At 44.2% G+C, this 18,461-nt stretch overlaps 1 protein-coding gene across 2 annotated transcripts in view; it reads right to left on the reverse strand.

The window, feature by feature from the left end:
- The window catches only part of LOC126266778 (hexosaminidase D-like), a 903,571-nt gene that overhangs the window by 61,492 nt on the left and 823,618 nt on the right, over positions 1-18,461 (reverse strand). For both annotated transcript variants that reach the window (XM_049971315.1, XM_049971316.1), the window contains exon 6: positions 10,538-10,786. In XM_049971315.1, the coding sequence (XP_049827272.1) occupies positions 10,538-10,786 (249 nt within the window). The remainder of the gene's footprint in view (positions 1-10,537; positions 10,787-18,461) is intronic.

Below are 18,461 nucleotides of genomic sequence, written 5' to 3' on the forward strand. Positions count from 1 at the left end.
TGATACAAATGTCGCTAATCTTCGTTGTTACGTTAATCTTTAGTTCTGCCAATGCGTGTGGCCTAATTTTATAGACCCTTCGTTTGAAGTATCCTTAGCGAAGACTTCGGGGGAATTTAAATCTGGAGAACGAGGGAGTCATAATCTTTTAGAGGCGATTACATCAGTAAGAACATCGCTTAATAAATGAATTGTTCCATTAGGCGTCCTACTGCAACCGGGAACAACGTTCCTCTGCCTCAAGAAGAGAAATAAAATGTGTAATGATGTCTAGCTACATAACGATGTGCATAGTAATGTGAGATTGGGCAGACTGTCACCTAAGACTTTTGGAAGGGAACGCAGTATCACATCCCTCACCTCAGCCACTTTGGTGTCTCTTAAAGTGGTCGGTCTACCGGTTCTGTACTTGACTTCAACTGATTCGCATTCACAAGGGCGCTGTATCTCGCTATTGTTCAACTTATCAACACTGTGGCATCCGCTTATCTTCAAAGAAATGCATATGCAGCACGTCCCTACGAACGAGTGACAAAGTGCTAGAGAACAATTAAAATTTGCTACTGTTGGGGAAACAACATGATTACCGAGCAATTAACTTTGCGATGCTACAGCCGTGTGACTTATACTGCTACATTATCATCTTCGTTTGTTATCGGTAATACCTGTGCTGCTATTCTGCTATGGATGGTCGAACAAATGCAATACAGCTCCTGTTATAGACACATTTATTTCATTTTTCGATCGTCTTGTATAATCCTGTGGACTACTAAGCTGGCTTAATGACGAGTGATTTGCGCATTATGGCAAGTGTTTTAGAGCTCCTGTTGGACATATACTTTTGAAAGCCTCTGACAATATGCAGCACTGGCAAGGAAAGCTATTCACGAAAGCAGGAAACGACCAATGAAAATGGCTATATTTAGCTACTGATATAGATTAACTGAAAAGCATGGTTGTTAAAAACAATTTGTATGCATGTGTTTGGAGCTTCTGAAGTCGAGGAGTCGGCCAGGAGTCCTCGTGGGTGTACAAGGAGAGCAATGACGTCCGCGAGGCAGAGTGAAGTTTTAAGTGTTGAGTGATCCTCAGGAATCAATAGAGTAGTCATGCCTATACGTTAGACTCTGAAAACTCTCGCAAGTGCGTTTCCTAACGCGGGCGAGCAATTCAGATTAATCTGCCGCCTTCTAGTCGAATGTTGCACTTCGCAGTGCATGCACTTGCTTCATTCGAAGTTGTCCGGAAATTTTACGTTTCTGCTCTTACAGTTTCGATGTTTAAAATCGCACTATTCCAGCTTCTGCAGACACTGCTCCAAAAGTCTCAACTCCTTTCTTCTTAGCACTCCTTTGTTGTGTAAAATAAAATTAAGTTCCATGTTTCACGAACAGTACTACAAGCAGTTCATTGATATGTAATGGAAAGTTTCAATGCTGATTAGTATATGTGACAAGATAAAACTGTAAGAGACCAATCGGGATTGGGACCTGGAGCGCTGTCTTTTTACGGTGAGTACGTTACCTTGCACGACATCTGAACACGCCTCATGAACCGACTACAAGCCTCAACTTGTAATGGCATTCTTCCCTGGGGCTATGAACAGGACAAACACTCCGCTATAGCATTCTCTGGGAGGTACTAAAGCGCCTCACACCGCCGTGGGAGTGTATTCTGAGAGTTCGGAAGGGAAGGGGAGCGGAGGAGATGAAACCGTGACAAGTCGAAGCTTTCAGCGGATCCGCGAGGCGTACTACATGAATACCTACAACATTTGCACTTACAGCACTGGAACCTATAACGGTACAGTACACTGCACGGTAGTGTATACAAGACTTTTCCATATTTCTTATCATACTTTTTGAATCTATAAGGATGGGACGAAGTAAAACCTTTGCTGTAAGTCAAAAAGTGCATTCTCACGTCATGTGTTAGAGGCTGCAACAACTTTATCTCAAGCTGCTTACAAGTACTAGAGCTATTCGGAAAGCAAGGTTCGATCGGTCACAAACTGGAAACCACTGTGAAAATCAAAAATGTTTTATTTGCAACCGTTAGGTACACCTTCCACCTACTTCTCTACACAGTCGCAGCTCCGGCCTAGGCATTTGTCGTGGCATTGTACCATCTTTCCAATCGCCACAGGAGGCAGCCGACTCTACTATCCACCAATTCTCTACGCTAGTCTACAGGTCTAGTTCGTCCTAAAAGGTTGCCTTCATAGCCGGCGGTTCATGTGAGAAGACGTGATACTGAGAGGGAGCCAAATACAGCCTGTAGTGTGGGCGACCAAAGACTTCCCATCGACAACGCTGCACGAGCGTCTCCACTGCCACTGCAGAGTGCAGCGGAGATTTGTCATGAAGAAGGAAAAGCGTGACAGTTATCCCATGTAGGCAGCATGGCATCAGGCGAAATCTCTCCCCAGGCCCCGATACCTGGCGCGAGGCACTATTTTCTAGACGTGTTTACGAGCTGACTGTGCCCGCACAGCTGAAAAAAGCGATGTGACGCTATCAACGAGCATACTAGAGACGCTACCAGACACATTTGTGCAAAGGTTCATCGTATTTTCACTGTGGTTTCCATTTCTCGGCCGATCGGACCTTACTTTCCGAACAGCCTTCCTATAAAGCCGAACCCTGCTTCTAGAGAGAAGAATAACTTTCGCAACATCTTATTATTTCAAGACTTATTTGACAAGCTTGTAAGTTAGAAAACAGTTGTAATTAATTTGAGATTCAGTGTGTAAGATTTTGTTCTGTGAAAGTAATTTCGTTTATGATTCGGCTGAAGAGTGGGACATACTTAACTAGAAACTGACATAACTGTTAAACTAAGTACGAACACTACACGAAACGGTTGGCGAGCGCACTGTAGAGCAAAACAGATTTGACTGTAAATGCCGCAGTACGTTATTGGTTCATGTGAAGAATGGACAAATTTTAAATATGAGCCAGTAGGACTGGGTGAAACTATCAAGATGTTATAAAAACTGAAATGATTAGAGGAAGTTATTCCGCGTATAAGATACTGACTGATCTATATGGACTACTATTGGAAATCTGCATGTAGCCTAATAAGTTTACTCTCTGCTCAGAAAGTCTGTACTCACGATAACGTGGAATCCATGTATAGTACAAGAAACACTTACGAGAGGTATCTCTCAACTACTTTGATTGTGAAAGGTGACTTGTGCTGGAAATTGATTTGCGTCCGTCATAATTAATTCAACTTTTAAGCGGACGTGACGTTTTTATATCGTTTCAGCTTTGGGTCGACTTACTGATGAGAGATGCTAAATCTATGGCTGCTGCTGTAATCCCACCACACTCAGTGCTCAAGAGCAGTAAATATTGGTTAAAAGAATATAATGAAAAGTTTATATTTTGTAGCTGGTGTTGTGACGGAGATCTCAAGAGAGATGGTAACTTGCCGAGCGGGAAGGCGAGCCGGTACCCGGCACGAATCTGCCCGGCGGATTTGTGTCGAGGTCCGGTGTGTCGGCCGGGCAGTGGACGGTTTTTAAGGCAGTTTTCCATTTGCCTCGGCGAATGCGGGCTGGTTCCCCTTATTCTGCCACAGTTACGCAATGTCAACGATTGCTGCGCGAACACTGTCTCCACGTACGCGTACACCATCATTACCCTACCACACAAACATTTGGTGTTACACTTGTCTGGTATGAAACGTTCCCTGGAGGGGGGTGGGGTGGGGGGGTGGGGGTTGGGGGGGGGGGTGGAGGATGGTCTACTGGGGGCAGAACTGCACAGTAACACTGGTTTCGGTTTGGACCGACGGAGAGGTGAGTGGACTGCTGTGGCCTGTTGTAGGGTTGTGAAACACTTGAGGGCTACGGTGGGACGAAGCCCCTCCGTCGTTTCTAAAACCCCGGTTTGATACACAATACACGACAATAACACTGTCTTACTACTACAGTGACGTTCATCAAGCCAGAATAATTTTTAATTGTGAAATTTTAAAAGCGATTAATTCGATTAGCTATTTCTTGAAAGAATTTTTAATGTTAAGTATGTACTTTATAACAGTCAACACTAGTATGATAAAATCAGTGACAATGATTTCGAACAGAATTTTTCACAAGGCACATTTATTTTATTTTCAAGATACACAGCAAGATGCTAGAAACACATAATTTTCATTTCTTTTTAAAGATGTACAGCTTCTTATGTGATTTCCTACGCTATGTTACATGTTTTTTTTTATATGTGCAAGCATTAGTGGAAGCGTGTAAGAAGTAACTGCTGATTAGTAACCGGTAGAAACGTCTTCGCTACAAACGCAACGTTATTTTCTATTATTTTTAAGTTGTTGTTTAAAAACAAATTTAGTATATTCACTGAAAATTCCCATTTCATATAGAAAAAATATATATTTATTTGTGAATTTCGTATAGAAACTGTGGCAAAATTTTACGATAGTCACACGTCGTCACATAACTAATTTAACACTCAAGATTAAATAACATTTTTTTTTCAGCATTAGTTCAAGAGAGCTGGCGTTACCATAGTCAGGAAGCAACAATTTTTTTTTTTTAGTGATTCTTTTTATGTGGTGCTGACGGAATTACCCTACAACAAGGAGCAGTGCTTCGGCAGTCCTTGGTAGCACAACCAGTTAACGACACTATGCAAAGGAGAACGAGAGCTGACGTTAATGCAAACAGCAAATACAAGACTAATACATACACGCTTCGAGCCACATTAACAAAATCCAGTAAGAAGCCAGTATCTTCCATTTCCCTATTTTAGATATTTTTAAACCGAAAGAATGCCTCTGTTAATAAGTTGAGAGCGGAGAAAAGTTTACTGGGCAGTTTCGTGTGCAGGCGACCTTTTCACGTAAGTCAAAATTATACAGGGTGTTACAAAAAGGTACGGCCAAACTTTCAGGAAACATTCCTCACATACAAAGAAAGAAAATATGTTATGTGGACATGTGTCCAGAAACGCTTACTTTCCATGTTAGAGCTCATTTTATTACTTCTCTTCAAATCACATTAATCATGGAATGGAAGCACACAGCAACAGAACGTACCAGCGTGACTTCCAACACTTTCTTACAGGAAATGTTCAAAATGTCCTCCGTTAGCGAGGATATATGCATCCACCCTTCGTCGCATGGAATCCCTGATGCGCTGATGTAGCCCTAAAGAATGGCGTATTGTATCACAGCCGTCCACAAAACGAGCACGAAGAGTCTCTACATTTGGTACCGAGGTTACGTAGACAAGAGCTTTCAAATGCCCCGATAAATGAAAGTCAAGAGGATTGAGGTCAGGAGAGCGTGGAGGCCATGGAATTGGTCCGCCTCTACCAATCCAACGGTCACCGAATCTGTTGTTGTGAAGCGTACGAACACTTCGACTGAAATGTGCAGGAGCTCCATCGTACATTAACCACTTGATGAGCCGTAAAGGCACATGTTCTAGCAGCACAGGTAGAGTATCCCGTATGAAATGATGATAACGTGTTCCATTGAGCGTAGGTGGACGGAACTAAAATGAGCTCTAACATGGCAATTAAGCGTTTCCGGACACATGTCCACATAACATCTTTTTTTTATTTGTGTGTGAGGAATGTTTCCTGAAAGTTTGGCCGTACCCTTTTGTAACACCCTTTATATGAATGCATAGCAGCGCCTGGCGGCCAGCAACCCACCAGACGGCAGGGCAGCGCATGTCACCTAACCCGCAGGCGTTTCCGTTAAGTGTGGAGGAATCCAACACGTTTGTTAAGTGCCGCCTGGGAGGATAAGTAAACGAAATGTAAGTACACCACTTGACGGTTGTTGAAATGGAGTTAAACGGGCTTGGGATAGTAAGAAGAGAACCTTCATTGGAAGACCAGTTGTGGAACGAGATACCGGTTTCATAGCGATTATTTTTAAAAAGCTTTCTTGCTCATAGTAGTAAAAATGTAGTTTCATAGTGTGCGTCACTTGCATCACCTAAACGTCGTCGTGTAATGCGAATGCCTTCATCCTAAAGTGACTATTCTTCTGGTGTTTCAAGAAGTGATAACAGAACGTGGTTTGATCTTCGAGCAAACCAGCCGACGATGTCTGAGGTAGCGTTATTTTAGAATTTTCCGTTCTGCGGAGCCCAAGCTGAGCCATTCAAATTGTCTCTGGACGCAGCACTGTAGAAAAGGAATTGAAGAGCCCCGCACGGAGGCGGACGTCAGTAGCAGCAGTGACCAGAGGAAGCAAGCAGGGAAGCGAGCGTTATCGGGGAAAGAAGTCAAGACCAGCGACCGGCGATCGATAAGACCAGAGGCGGCCACAGGGGTGGCAGCGGGAGGGTCGGCCAGAGGAGTGTGTTGCGGGGACACTGTGGGGTGGCGTCACTCTCACACAAAGCCAAAGGTCGGGCCCCACACCTCTCTCCACTAGAATTACTAAATGGGTAACATTTCTAGAGAGCTCATGTTAGGACAAAGTGCATCAAGTGCAGCTGGATTGTATAACTGAACTCAAAAGATGTGTCCTCTAAATGTGCCTAACTCCATGTGATATACCTCCAACAGGGCAAAGACCGCGTAACATTTTCGCCAACATTTAGAACCCTATGCAGATGAAAAACGAGAGGCTCTCAGTAAGTAATGCAGCACAGTTTCTTTCCCAAAAGCACGTAGGTTTTATTCAGGACTCCAATACTCCATATTATTTCCCACTCGTTTGGTGACAGAATCCTATTTTTCAACATAATCTTCGTTCAATGCGACAGCCTTACTCCAGCTTATTGGGAGGACCTTTACGTCCATATGGAATCACTGTACTTGTCAACGTCGGAGTCACCGTCTTGCTGAAACAAAAACCTCCCCATCATGGGATACAGCTTCCCATGGACTGACTCCTTCATTGGGCAAAGTAGAAGGAAGTCGGGAGGTGCGAGATCCGGGCTGCAGGGTGGATGAGGAAGAACAGTCCAACGAAGTTTTGTGAGAATGTCTCGGGTTTGCAGGCTTGTGCGAAGCCTTGCGTTGCCATGGAGAAGGAGATGTTCATATGCATTTTTGTGGCAACGAATACTCCCAAGTCGTTTCTTCAGTTTCTTGACGGTAGTACAACACACTTTAGAGTTGGCCGTTGCACCATGATGGAGGACGTCAAACAGAATAACCCATCGACACTCACATATGACCATCGCCATGACTTTACCGAATGAGGCTGCAACTTCGGGGCAGAAGTGTTGTGGCACCATTCTCTGTTTTGCCGTTTTGTTTCCGGTGATGCTGTTCGACAAAAAATTGTCACGACTGTCCTCGTAACACGCAATAAATCCATCATCGCTCGTATGGTGGCGAGGAAGCTAGTGGGTATCCAAACTGGTGAACGAGCATGTCATCTCTACCAACAGAGACAGCCAGTTGTCCAGCGAGGTTTGGCTGTGATCCGTCGATCAACTCGAACGAGGGTGTCCACACGTTCAAACATTGCAGGAGTCATAGCTGTATACGGCCGGCCGGAACGCGAGAGATCGGACTGGTTTGCCCCATCTCTTTGCGATGATGAAGAACGGCTCGCCGAACGACTCACCGTGCTTTTTTACACTCCCAGGTCTCCGCAGATATTCTGCAAGCTCCTACGAATATCTGTGATGCTCTCAATGGTAGCTCTCTGCTTGGAACCCACCGCCGTTACAGATACAATTTTCAAGGCTATGTATAGTGCCGCCAACTATCAGAGCTATAGGGACTGAAGCGGAAATGTTCCACAATTTCCAACAACAAATTCCACATTTTTTTCAACAGAGTTTCGTCGAGGAAAGACAGTGTTCGTAGAAGGACAAATGCTGGCTTCTTAGCGCCTTTTTACACTCACTCTATTGGCCGTTCCTCGAACATTACACGATCCGGAGTATTATAGCCGTAAATAGCAGATTACAATGCTAAATGCTGGTTGCAGCTTTGGTGCTCAGCTCGGCATAGCTGCTGCCCGACACAAGGGAAGGAACATTGGGATTTAAAGCACCGTCAAGGGAAGCCACGGCTTGGATATAGACAAGGAGGGAAAGTTCGTGTTAAAAAGGGATAATCAGTTTAATTATCACCTCCACTATATCTGTAAACTGCGGTCTTTCGTTTTATCTGTTCTAGCAGCGAGCTATGTGCTGCGACACGGAAATATATGTTTACATGGATTCAGACATATACATCCAAGTAAATGAAAGATCAACCACAAAACTTTGTTTCTAAGCGATGATTAAAAAATTTATGACTGCCCATTGCACTTCGAAGCTGCAGTGAAGCAAATGAAAGAAAATATCGGAACGAAAATGAATTTTCAAGAGGAAGAGATATCAGTGGTAAGATTAACTGATGCTATAGCATATCTGGCCACATGTAAGGAAGACATAAAAACTGTTGAAAGTAGGGATAAAATGCTGGGGTGGAATATGACTTGAGAATATGTAGAGCAAATATGTCATAGAGAGCAAATATCTCATGGAGAGTAATAGAAGAATAAATAAACTACTGGCCATTAAAATTGCTACACCAAGAAGAAATGCAGATGATAAACAAGTATTCATTGGACAAATATATTATACTAGAACTTACATATGATTACATTTTCACGCAATTTTTGTTCATAGATCCAGAGAAATCAGTACCCAGAACAACCGCCTCTGGCTCTAATAACGGCCTTGATACGCCTGGGCATTGAGTCAAACAGAGCTTGGATGGCGTGTAGAGGTACAGCTGCCCATGCAGCTTCAACACGATACCACAGTTCATCAAGAGTAGTGACTGACGTATTGTGACGAGCCAGTTGCTCGGCCGCCATTGACCAGCCGCTTTCTATTGGTGAGACATCTGGAGAATCTGCTGGCCAGGGCAGCAGTCGAACATTTTCTGTATCCAGAAAGGCAGTACAGAACCTGCAACATGGGGACGTGCATTATCCTGCTGAAATGCAGGGTTTCACAGGGATCGAATGAAGGTAGAGCCACGGTTCGGGACACATCTCAAATGTAACCCCTACTGTTCAAAGTGCCGTCAGTGCGAACAAGAGGTGACCGAGATGTGTAACCAATGGCACCCCTCACCATCAGGAAGGGTGATATGCCAGTATGGCGATGACGAACAGACGCTTCCAATGTGTGTTCACCACGATGTCGGCAAACACGTATGCGACCATCATGATGCTGTAAACAGAACCTGGATTCATCAGAAAAATGATGTCTTTCGTGCACCCACGTTCGTCGTTGAGTACACCATTGCAGGCGCTCCTGTCTGTGATGCAGCGTCAAAGCAACCGCAGCCATGATCTCAGAGCTGATAGTCCATGCTGGAGCAAACGTCGCCGAACCGTTCGTGCAGATGGTTGTTGTCTTGCTAACGTCTCCATCGGCTGACTCAGGGATCAAGACGTACTTGGACGATCCGTTACAGCCATGCGGATAAGATGCCTTTCACCTAGACTGCTAGTGATACGAGGCCGTTGGGATCCAGCACGGCGTTCCGTATTACCCTCCTGAACCTACCGATTCCATATTCTGCTAACAGTAATTGGATCTCAACCAACGAGAGCAGCAATGTCGCCATGCGATAAACCGTAATCGCGATAGGCTACAGTCCGACCTTTATCAAAGTCGGAAACGTGATGGTACGCATTTCTCCTCCTCACACGAGGCATCACAACAACGTTTCACCAGGCAACGCCGGTCAACTGCTGTTTGTGTATGAGAAATCGGTTGGAAACTCTTTCCTCATGTGAGTACGTTGTAGGTGTCGCCACCGGCGCCAATCTTGTGTGAATGCTCTGGAAAGCTAATCATTTGCATTTCACAGCATCTTCTTCCTGTCGGTTAAATTTCGCGTCTGTAGCACGTCATCTTCGTGGTGTAGCAATTATAATGGTCAGTAGTGTGCCTACTTACCATCGAACTCTGAACGACACGGTAATGGAAGAAGTTAAAGAATACTGTTATATGAGAAGTATGAAACAATATTGAAAATGATCCATGTAGCTCAACGACCGCAGAGTTAAAGTGCATAGGATTTCATCCTCTGACTTTATTTCGTTCCGAATTTGTTTCCTAGAAGGGCAAATGCTGGTGTCTCAGCAACGTTTCTCACTATTCTTCTCGTTAGCGTCCAGCCTCTGCGGATGGATTATAAAATGGTGTCCTGTACTATTTGAGATTGACTATAATGTCATGAATATCTACTTCATTCACTTATTCTTTTATTCCTTTTCTTTAGCTGACTTCTTTTACTGCCTTGTAGCAGTTATTAACAGTCAGTCTTTTTAATACGATGATCTCGTCCTGGCGGTAGCCTTTCACAAGATGTGCACGATGGGGGCGCGATTTGTAGTCCACGAAGACGAATGCCTCGCCAATATGCTGGCGATATGGTTGCATTAACGTATCGTATAGCCGTTACGGCACTTTCCATGACCACCAGCGGCGTGCGTCGGCCCCACATAATGCCACCCCAAACAGCAGGGAGCCTCCACCTTGCTGCACTCGACGAAAGAGACGGTAAGGCTGGCCGTGCAGGCGACTCACCATGGGCTCCACGAGGTCGCCGATGCGCGCCTCGTCGAGGCTCTGCGGCGACAGGTGCCTGAGCATGTCGTCCCAGATGATGGGCGTCACGGACGGGTACTTGGAGCGCACCAGGCCGGCGACGCGGGCCACGTGCGACAGGAAGAGCGCGTCGCGCATCTGCCTGCGGCAGCGCGGGCACTCGCCCATCTGGAACACCTCGTCGCAGCCGATGTGCAGGTAGCGCGCGCCCTGGTGCGCCTTCATCACCTGCAACACAACCAAAACAACACAGTGGTAGTGTGGGCTCTCGCCCATCTGCAGTACTACGTTGCAGCCCACGTGCAGGTAATGTGCCACTTCCTGCGCCTCCATCACCTGAAAAACAATCCCAACACGTAGCACCTTGCTGCACGCATCACTACCCACAGTGCCGTGGGCACCTGCCCATCAGGAAAACGTCTTCGCATGTAAAATACAGTCTGTTGCTCATTATCTAGTTTGGTCTAGATATTTACTCCTTTCCTTGTCTGCTGCAAATGGCTCTGAGCACTATGGGACTCAACTGCTGTCTGTCATCAGTCCCCTAGAACTTAGAACTACTTAAACCTAACTAACCTAAGGACATCACACACATCCAAGCCCGAGGCAGGATTCGAACCTGCGACCGTAGCAGTCGCACGGTTCCGGACTGCGCGCCTAGAACCGTGAGACCACCGCGGCCGGCTGTCTGCTGCAGTTTTGAACACGAAATACAAGTAGAATGCCAGTGACAAAGCCTTTCGTACGGAATGATACTTATTGAGCATCAAATCCAAGATGGCATTTTGCTACTATAATTTAGTCGAATCTGATTGCCTTGACGAGCGAGTTGTGTGATCGTTACAACAGTAGAGCACAGACTGATGGACTCGAAGGGCACAGGTAAAGACATGAACCGTATCTGAGTTAAGCATTTGCTTACATTTGGCATAGGAAAGTGTACATGTTTGTGGCAGCTCTTTTCATTACGGAGGGAGAGGGGTTTCTCTCATCGTTATATCGTTTGCATTTCATCAGTTTCTAGAAATGTTATGATGACGATGAAGCCCTGTTTCATGTCAGAAAAATATATAGTTCCATTATAAAACGTCTGACAAAATTCGACAGGTATAAAAAAAATTACTTGCAGGCGAGTGGAAATTCGCCGCATTTTCCACTCTGTTAGCGAAACCACATCTCCTCTGGCTGTGTGTGTGTCTCTCTCTATTGGATTGTGACGCGTGATTAATCGACGAGTAATGCCGTTTTGACTGTGTTAAAGATACAGTTTTGCTTCCGGCATTGGCCATTCTGCTCATCGTGTGAAAGGCTTACTAAGTATGTAAAAAAACATTACTCTATAATACACTACAATATGATAATATACGACTCACCACCTAGCGACAGTCTTACAATCTATTAAGAGAAATGGCGTTTGCATGATGAAGTGAGTTTCTTTTCGTTACTTTAGGAGCTTTTTAATGTTTTGGCAACATGCGCGGTATACAGAACTGCCAAAAACACGTATTATGAGACATGATCGAAAGCTAGTGTGACAACGCGACTCAGTGAAATTCCATACTACGGACACAAAGGACTAGAATTCGATTCGCCACATGCCGTGCGATTTTTATCCGTTTCATCTCCGGCAATGGTTTCTTAATTTGAAGAGTACTATTTTCTCTTAACTGAAGGGGACAAACAAACCGTTTAGGATGTTGGAGATTCGAGGATTTGGTCACACTGTCAACAGATTCGCAGCCCTCTCTGGGATTGAAACCACGGGTCGCCTTTGCTCCCAGTTTATTAAGAGACATTACAGGGAGATCAGCTCTGGCGACAAACGCTATCGGCTGAATGACACGGCGGTGAGAGGTGAGTGAACGTCATTTATTCCTTCAGCGACACAGCCAGACACAGGCTGCCCGTGCGCTCCCTGTAACACAGGCCACCAGGCAGCTCGCTTCGCTCGGCGGGTAGCCGGCAAGGTGTTTGCGCGGCGCAGGCAATAACTCTGCCGGCGCCTGTGTGGTCGCCTTCACAAAGGGATTACGCAGGAGGGCAAACAAATTGACCCTCGCACTCCGGCCCGAGTTCCCGTGCTGTTACCACGCTGCGAAATTCATCGCCGTCGTCATCAAACGACCACTGACGAGGGGTGCTTTAAAGATTCCAAAGCAAACGATTCCAAAGCACCTAAAGACTGAACACGCAGCAGTCATGTCCGGGATCCATGTGGTAGCGAACACAGCAGCTGTGTCACAAGGAGATCTTGCAATGCTATACAAGCTGGACAGAATAGATATCGACAGCGTTTAATGCGAGAGGCACGCTAAGACTTATCCTGCCATTTATTTTCATGGAAAGTACAATAGAGGCACAGAGCACAGTTAAATGAAGCGAGACTTCAGCTACGTATCGTCACTTTTCCGTCGGGTATTGTATTCTAGTGGTAAAGCGCAAGTCTGGAAACCGAAAGGTCAAGGTATCTGATCAAGGTCCAACCTTAACGTTTTTCACTCTGCCCTTACACTCGCCAGGAACAAATATGACAGGAAGAACACTTGCTTCGTGTTTCAGGTTTAATTGTAGGTCCCCTTCCACCGGTAGGGTTGCTACTGTGGGTTAGGGACAAGTGAATCCTCTAAGTGACTTCCAACTGAAGGATTTGCAACAGGTGGTATAACTTCATTCTAGAGGGATTCCCAGCCCGTCACAGTCACCGTAAGACAAGACCATTTCATTTAATTTACCACACGATGAACAAGAGCCTGCATGCTGCGCTCCTAAAAACTTGAACCAGCTCAGGATGGTTACCGTGTTAAACTTCTGATGACAGCATCTGACGGTAGTAAATATTGGTGATGTAATCTGTCTTTCATAGGCTCCTAGAAAATACTGGCCTGTTAGTCTTTTAACGTCGGTCCACAGAGTTTGAAATCTGATATATAAGTTCACTGGCAAACCTACTACACATTCAGATCTCCTTGTGACACAGCTGCTGTGTTCGCTAGCACATGCTGCGTGTTCAGCCTTTAGGTGCTTTGGAATCGTTTGCTTTATATATATATATATATATATATATATATATATATATATATATATATATATATATATATATATATATATATATATAGTTTTAACGCCTGTTCTCCATTATGCAGTCTGTCTGTCTCATTCGATTTTGAAGCAATTGTTATTTGATTAAAAAGTAGATTTTTTCGCAACTTATAGTCCCACAACGTAGCTTCAAAACTGAAGTCAGGATCGTTTCTTATTATCCTGGGTAAGGAGACAATGAGACAACCAAATCATAAACTTTTCTAAACTGTCAACAGGACAGACGTGGCGCGTCCCGTCATTTCATCGTAACAAATCGCGTGTAAATCGACGTCTTTTCAAGAGATCGTCAATTTTCTGATGCTTTGAAATAGCACACATTCAGATGATGTATTCTGTAATAAAAAAACACCAAATTTGAAGTGTAAATCCACACAACATGGCGACTCCCAAGTTCTGCTTATGACGCAGAAACTATGTCGCATCTCATTGACCGTGTTCCTCTATGCAAGGCAAAAATCTGACATACCAGATTCACAGCTGAGCAGAATCTGCTGGGGCGTGGCTTCCCAAGCACATTCTTTTCACCACCATCGAAACGCAGTAGACACCACTCTACATTACTGATGGTTACAGTATCACCTCCACACACCTCTAACAAGCGTCCATGCGTTTGAATTGGCGCATTTTTCTTCGGAAGTGAGAAGTTCAATGTCCAAGCACCTTGATGACAGACGCCACTTTGAAACGCTGCCCAGCTGTCGTTGTCTGGTCTGCAGATAGCATCCATTTTATGCTTCTTCGTTATTCTTCAAAAATTGCCAAAGTATTGAAGCACCATCAAATGGATTTCAACTGCCGGCCACCGGTCAAGACGATAGCTCTTCAGGCATCCCTAAGAAATATCATCTGCTCCTACGAGAGGTGAGTATACGTGTAATAACTTGAGAGTTTGCTAAAGTTTACGTAGGAAAGACACTACGCACTTTACAAGTACGGTGCATTCAACACCAGCGACTCAATGGACTTCTACAAACATACAAATCTGCACTGACTGAACACTGTATTTCCTCTAGCAATTCCATCAAGCTATTTACGGGAAAGTCAGGATATTGCCCTGAATACCATGCTATTAGGATTCAGTAGTCAAGGAAAAGTGGGAACATGCAATTAGCACACACCATGATCAGCCGAGACGAGGATTTCCAGATCGACAAATCGTAAGAACCATTCATTACACATCTGTGCACACAGACGAATTATTAGTCTTAGTTTTCACTGCCTAGCACCCTAGTTTTTATTTAAACGGGTGATATTTGTTGGGATGCTCTGTGGATTTGCTAATTTAGCGCTTGCTTCATTTTTTACTCTTATATGCATTTTTATCCTTGACTGACGCTCTTGTCCCTAACTGTCATACCTGACGCACAAGCGCTTATTTCACAGTACTGTGTCAGGTGGTACTCATTCTGTCACCGAGTCACGCTGTACGTGCAGCAGTAGAAATATCAAAAGAAGAAACATTGCTGCCTCGAATGCAGGTCATATAATATTCGTTTCACTGTTTTTACTGAACAACCCAATAGCCATCATCAGTACAATATGGACGCATGCTCTGCAGCTGACGGTCTTCATACGCAAATTTTCCAAATTACGTTAGTACTTCGTTCTCATCAAAACCGTGTAGTTGTGTATCAGTAACGAAGTTCACAGCATTACGTCGTGCTTTAGTACACAAGTACAGAACTGCCCTACATGATATTTGAATACGTCACAGTCCATAGCAATGGCAGAGATGCTACTCAATTGTTTGCGGAAACGTTTCTGAACAGAATCACTCCACAGTATCAGAGAGGCCAGGAACTTTCGAGTGGATAGCGCATATCCTGCACGCACTGTTACCAAAATAGTGGCGCCTACATACAGTACAGTCTGCTTCCTATGTTTGTTCAGTTTTTTCTACTTTCAGTAGTACAGTATGATATTCGAAATTTACTGTACCAATGTTGGCTAAACGAATAACGCATCAATTACTCCTCATTTCTTTCTGCTATTAGGTGTCACAAATGGACACTGGCCATGCACGCCCAGTTTTTCAGGAAAACTTTGATTTTTCAGTACACTTCCTAGAATGCAAAGTTCACACCAAGAGTAGACAGCTGGAACCCAGTTTTGACACCTGAGAAAAAAATGGACAATATTTCATACAACCATCCCATGTAGGCTTTCACGGCCGGCGTCTTCATCAGTAAACACTTCCGGGCTAAATTGCCGTGGTCGATCTGTAGAACTACTTCTCCCTGACGTTTCGTTCTCAACTACGGAGAACATCTTCCGAGGTGAGACGACGACTCAAGAAGAAGGATTAAAATTGGACAAAATATGGCGGTCGACGTTGCATCAATCACGTGACAATCGATTGCCTGCAATCGAGAGAACAGACGATAGCCAGAGATAGCTACATATCGACGCCACGTGACGTGCGGTGGCGCCCTCTACGATCTCCATATAAGCGGCGACCCCAGCTCCTAGCAGCCTGTCGTCGACTCACCTCGGAAGATGTTCTCCGTAGCTGAGAACGAAACGTCAGGGAGAAGAAGTTCTACAGATCGACCACGGCAATTTAGCCCGGAAGTGTTTACTGATGGATTTCATACAACGTTCGAAAGGCCTTTATTAAGTGTGAGATATTTCTCAATACCGTGCAATTCTTATGCTACACAACTCAAAATGTATCTAGTACAGAAAACACACTTCGCTGTAAGTAAAAGCCTTTGTTGTAGCTATTATGCTCTTCAAGCCGAAGACTGGTTTGATGCAGTCCTCCACGCTACTCTATCATGTACGAGCCTCATCTCCAAATAACTACTGCAACCTACATCCTTTTGAAACTGTTTACTGTATTCATCTTTTAGTCTCCGACTACGATTTTTACCTCTCACACTTACCTCAAATACTAAATTGTCGTTCCCTTGATATCTCAGAATGTGACTTATTAACCGATCCCTTGTTTTGGTTAAATTCTGCCAGAAATTTGTGTCTCCGTTCTATTCAGTACTTCCTCATTAGTTACGTCATTTACCCACCTAATCTTCTATGGCACTACATTTCGAAAGGATTTATTCTCTTTCATATATGGCTACAATCCAAATACCTACAGAAGATACTTCCTACCACTTAAATCTATATTCGATATTAACATATTTCTCTTCTTGAGAAATGCTTTTCTTACCATTGCCAGTCTACATTTTATATCCTCTCTACTTCTGTCATCATCAGTTATATTCCTGCCCAAATAGGAAAACTCATCAGCTGTTTTCCGTGTCTCTTTTCCTCATCTGATTCCCTTACAAACAATTGATTCAATTCGATTACATTCCAATATCCTTGTTTTGCTTTTGTTGATGTTCATCTTATATCCCCTTTTCAAAACACTGCAATGTCCATTTAGTTCCACTGCTCTACCACATCCTTTGCTGTATCTGACAAAATTATAATGACATTGGCAACCTCAAAGTTTTTTTATTTCTTCTCCCTGAATTTTAATTCCTACTCCAATTTTTCTTTCGTTTCCTTCACTGCTTGTTCAATGTACAGATTGAAAAACATGGGGGATTGGTTACAACCCTGTCTCTTCTCAACCACTGACCCTCGTTTCTTATTGCTGTCATCTGGTTTCTGAACTAATTGTGAATAGCCTTTCGTTCCCTGTATTTTACCCGTATTTCCTTCAGAATTTTAAAGAGAGTATTCCATTCAAAATTGTCAAAAGCTTTCTATACGTCCACAAATACCATAAACGTAGGTTTGCCTTTCTTTAATCTATCTTCTGAAATAAGTTGTAGGGTCTTGGAAATACTCCAGGGAGAGAATATAGCACTCAGTTTGAACTTTCCATTTCGTCTCTTGATGAGCCCGGGAATTCTCTGAATCTAAAACGATGTAAATCATTTTGTTCGGAAACCTTTCAGCATACAATTATGTAACAGTCCTCCTGTCAGTAACTTAGCTGCGTGCAAGCAGCATATCGGACATTTCGATTGTCTAGAGCAGGAACCTGTAATCAAAGTAACTGCATTGGTACGAACACAACTACGAATGTATGACGAGTATAAAAGAATATAGATAAATGTAGCAAATGTGTAGAGGATATCAGGTGCGGTACATGCATGCAGCTTACATCTTCTGCAAACACGCTACCTGTCAATAAAAGTGAAGCGCCCAGCAGAAAAGATGAAATGAACAAAACGTCTCGAGTTTAGAGGATATGTGATGTTACTGCAGTATTGCAAAACAGAGTCAGACTTTCAAAATAAAACCTGACGTATGAGCTCACTTCTCAGCATGACGTTGCACCCTCTCTATCTTAAATGCATGGTCTGATACGGTTTGAAATAAGTCAAGAAGCCGTTGTGTAGTATCGTGAGCCAAGCTGATCCACCCACAATTGTTGTAACTGGTCCTCGGTATACTGGATACTGACTCTGGGACGGGCTTCATGTCCGAACTGGTCCCACACATGTTCTCTCGGGGACAGATCAGAGGATTCTGCTGGCCACGGGAGTACATCACGCTACCAGTTCACAAAGAAACGTGCCATGGTTACATAAGCATTGATCTGTTTGCAATATGACAACACGATAGTGCCGCAAGAGAAGTAACACTTGAGGACGCAGGATGCCAGTGATGTATCGTTGTGCCATCACAGCTTCTTCAGTCAATGTGAGCCGGAACTTGAAGTCATACCCGATGGCTCCTCACACGACACCAAGAATAACACGGCTGTGAAGAATTGGACGTCCGTCCACGTCGCCACCACACTCGCCAATGGTCATACGGGATGGTGCAGAACAACGATTTACAG

The sequence above is a fragment of the Schistocerca gregaria genome, chromosome 4, assembly GCF_023897955.1.
Source record: "Schistocerca gregaria isolate iqSchGreg1 chromosome 4, iqSchGreg1.2, whole genome shotgun sequence".
Lineage (NCBI taxonomy): Eukaryota > Metazoa > Arthropoda > Insecta > Orthoptera > Acrididae > Schistocerca > Schistocerca gregaria.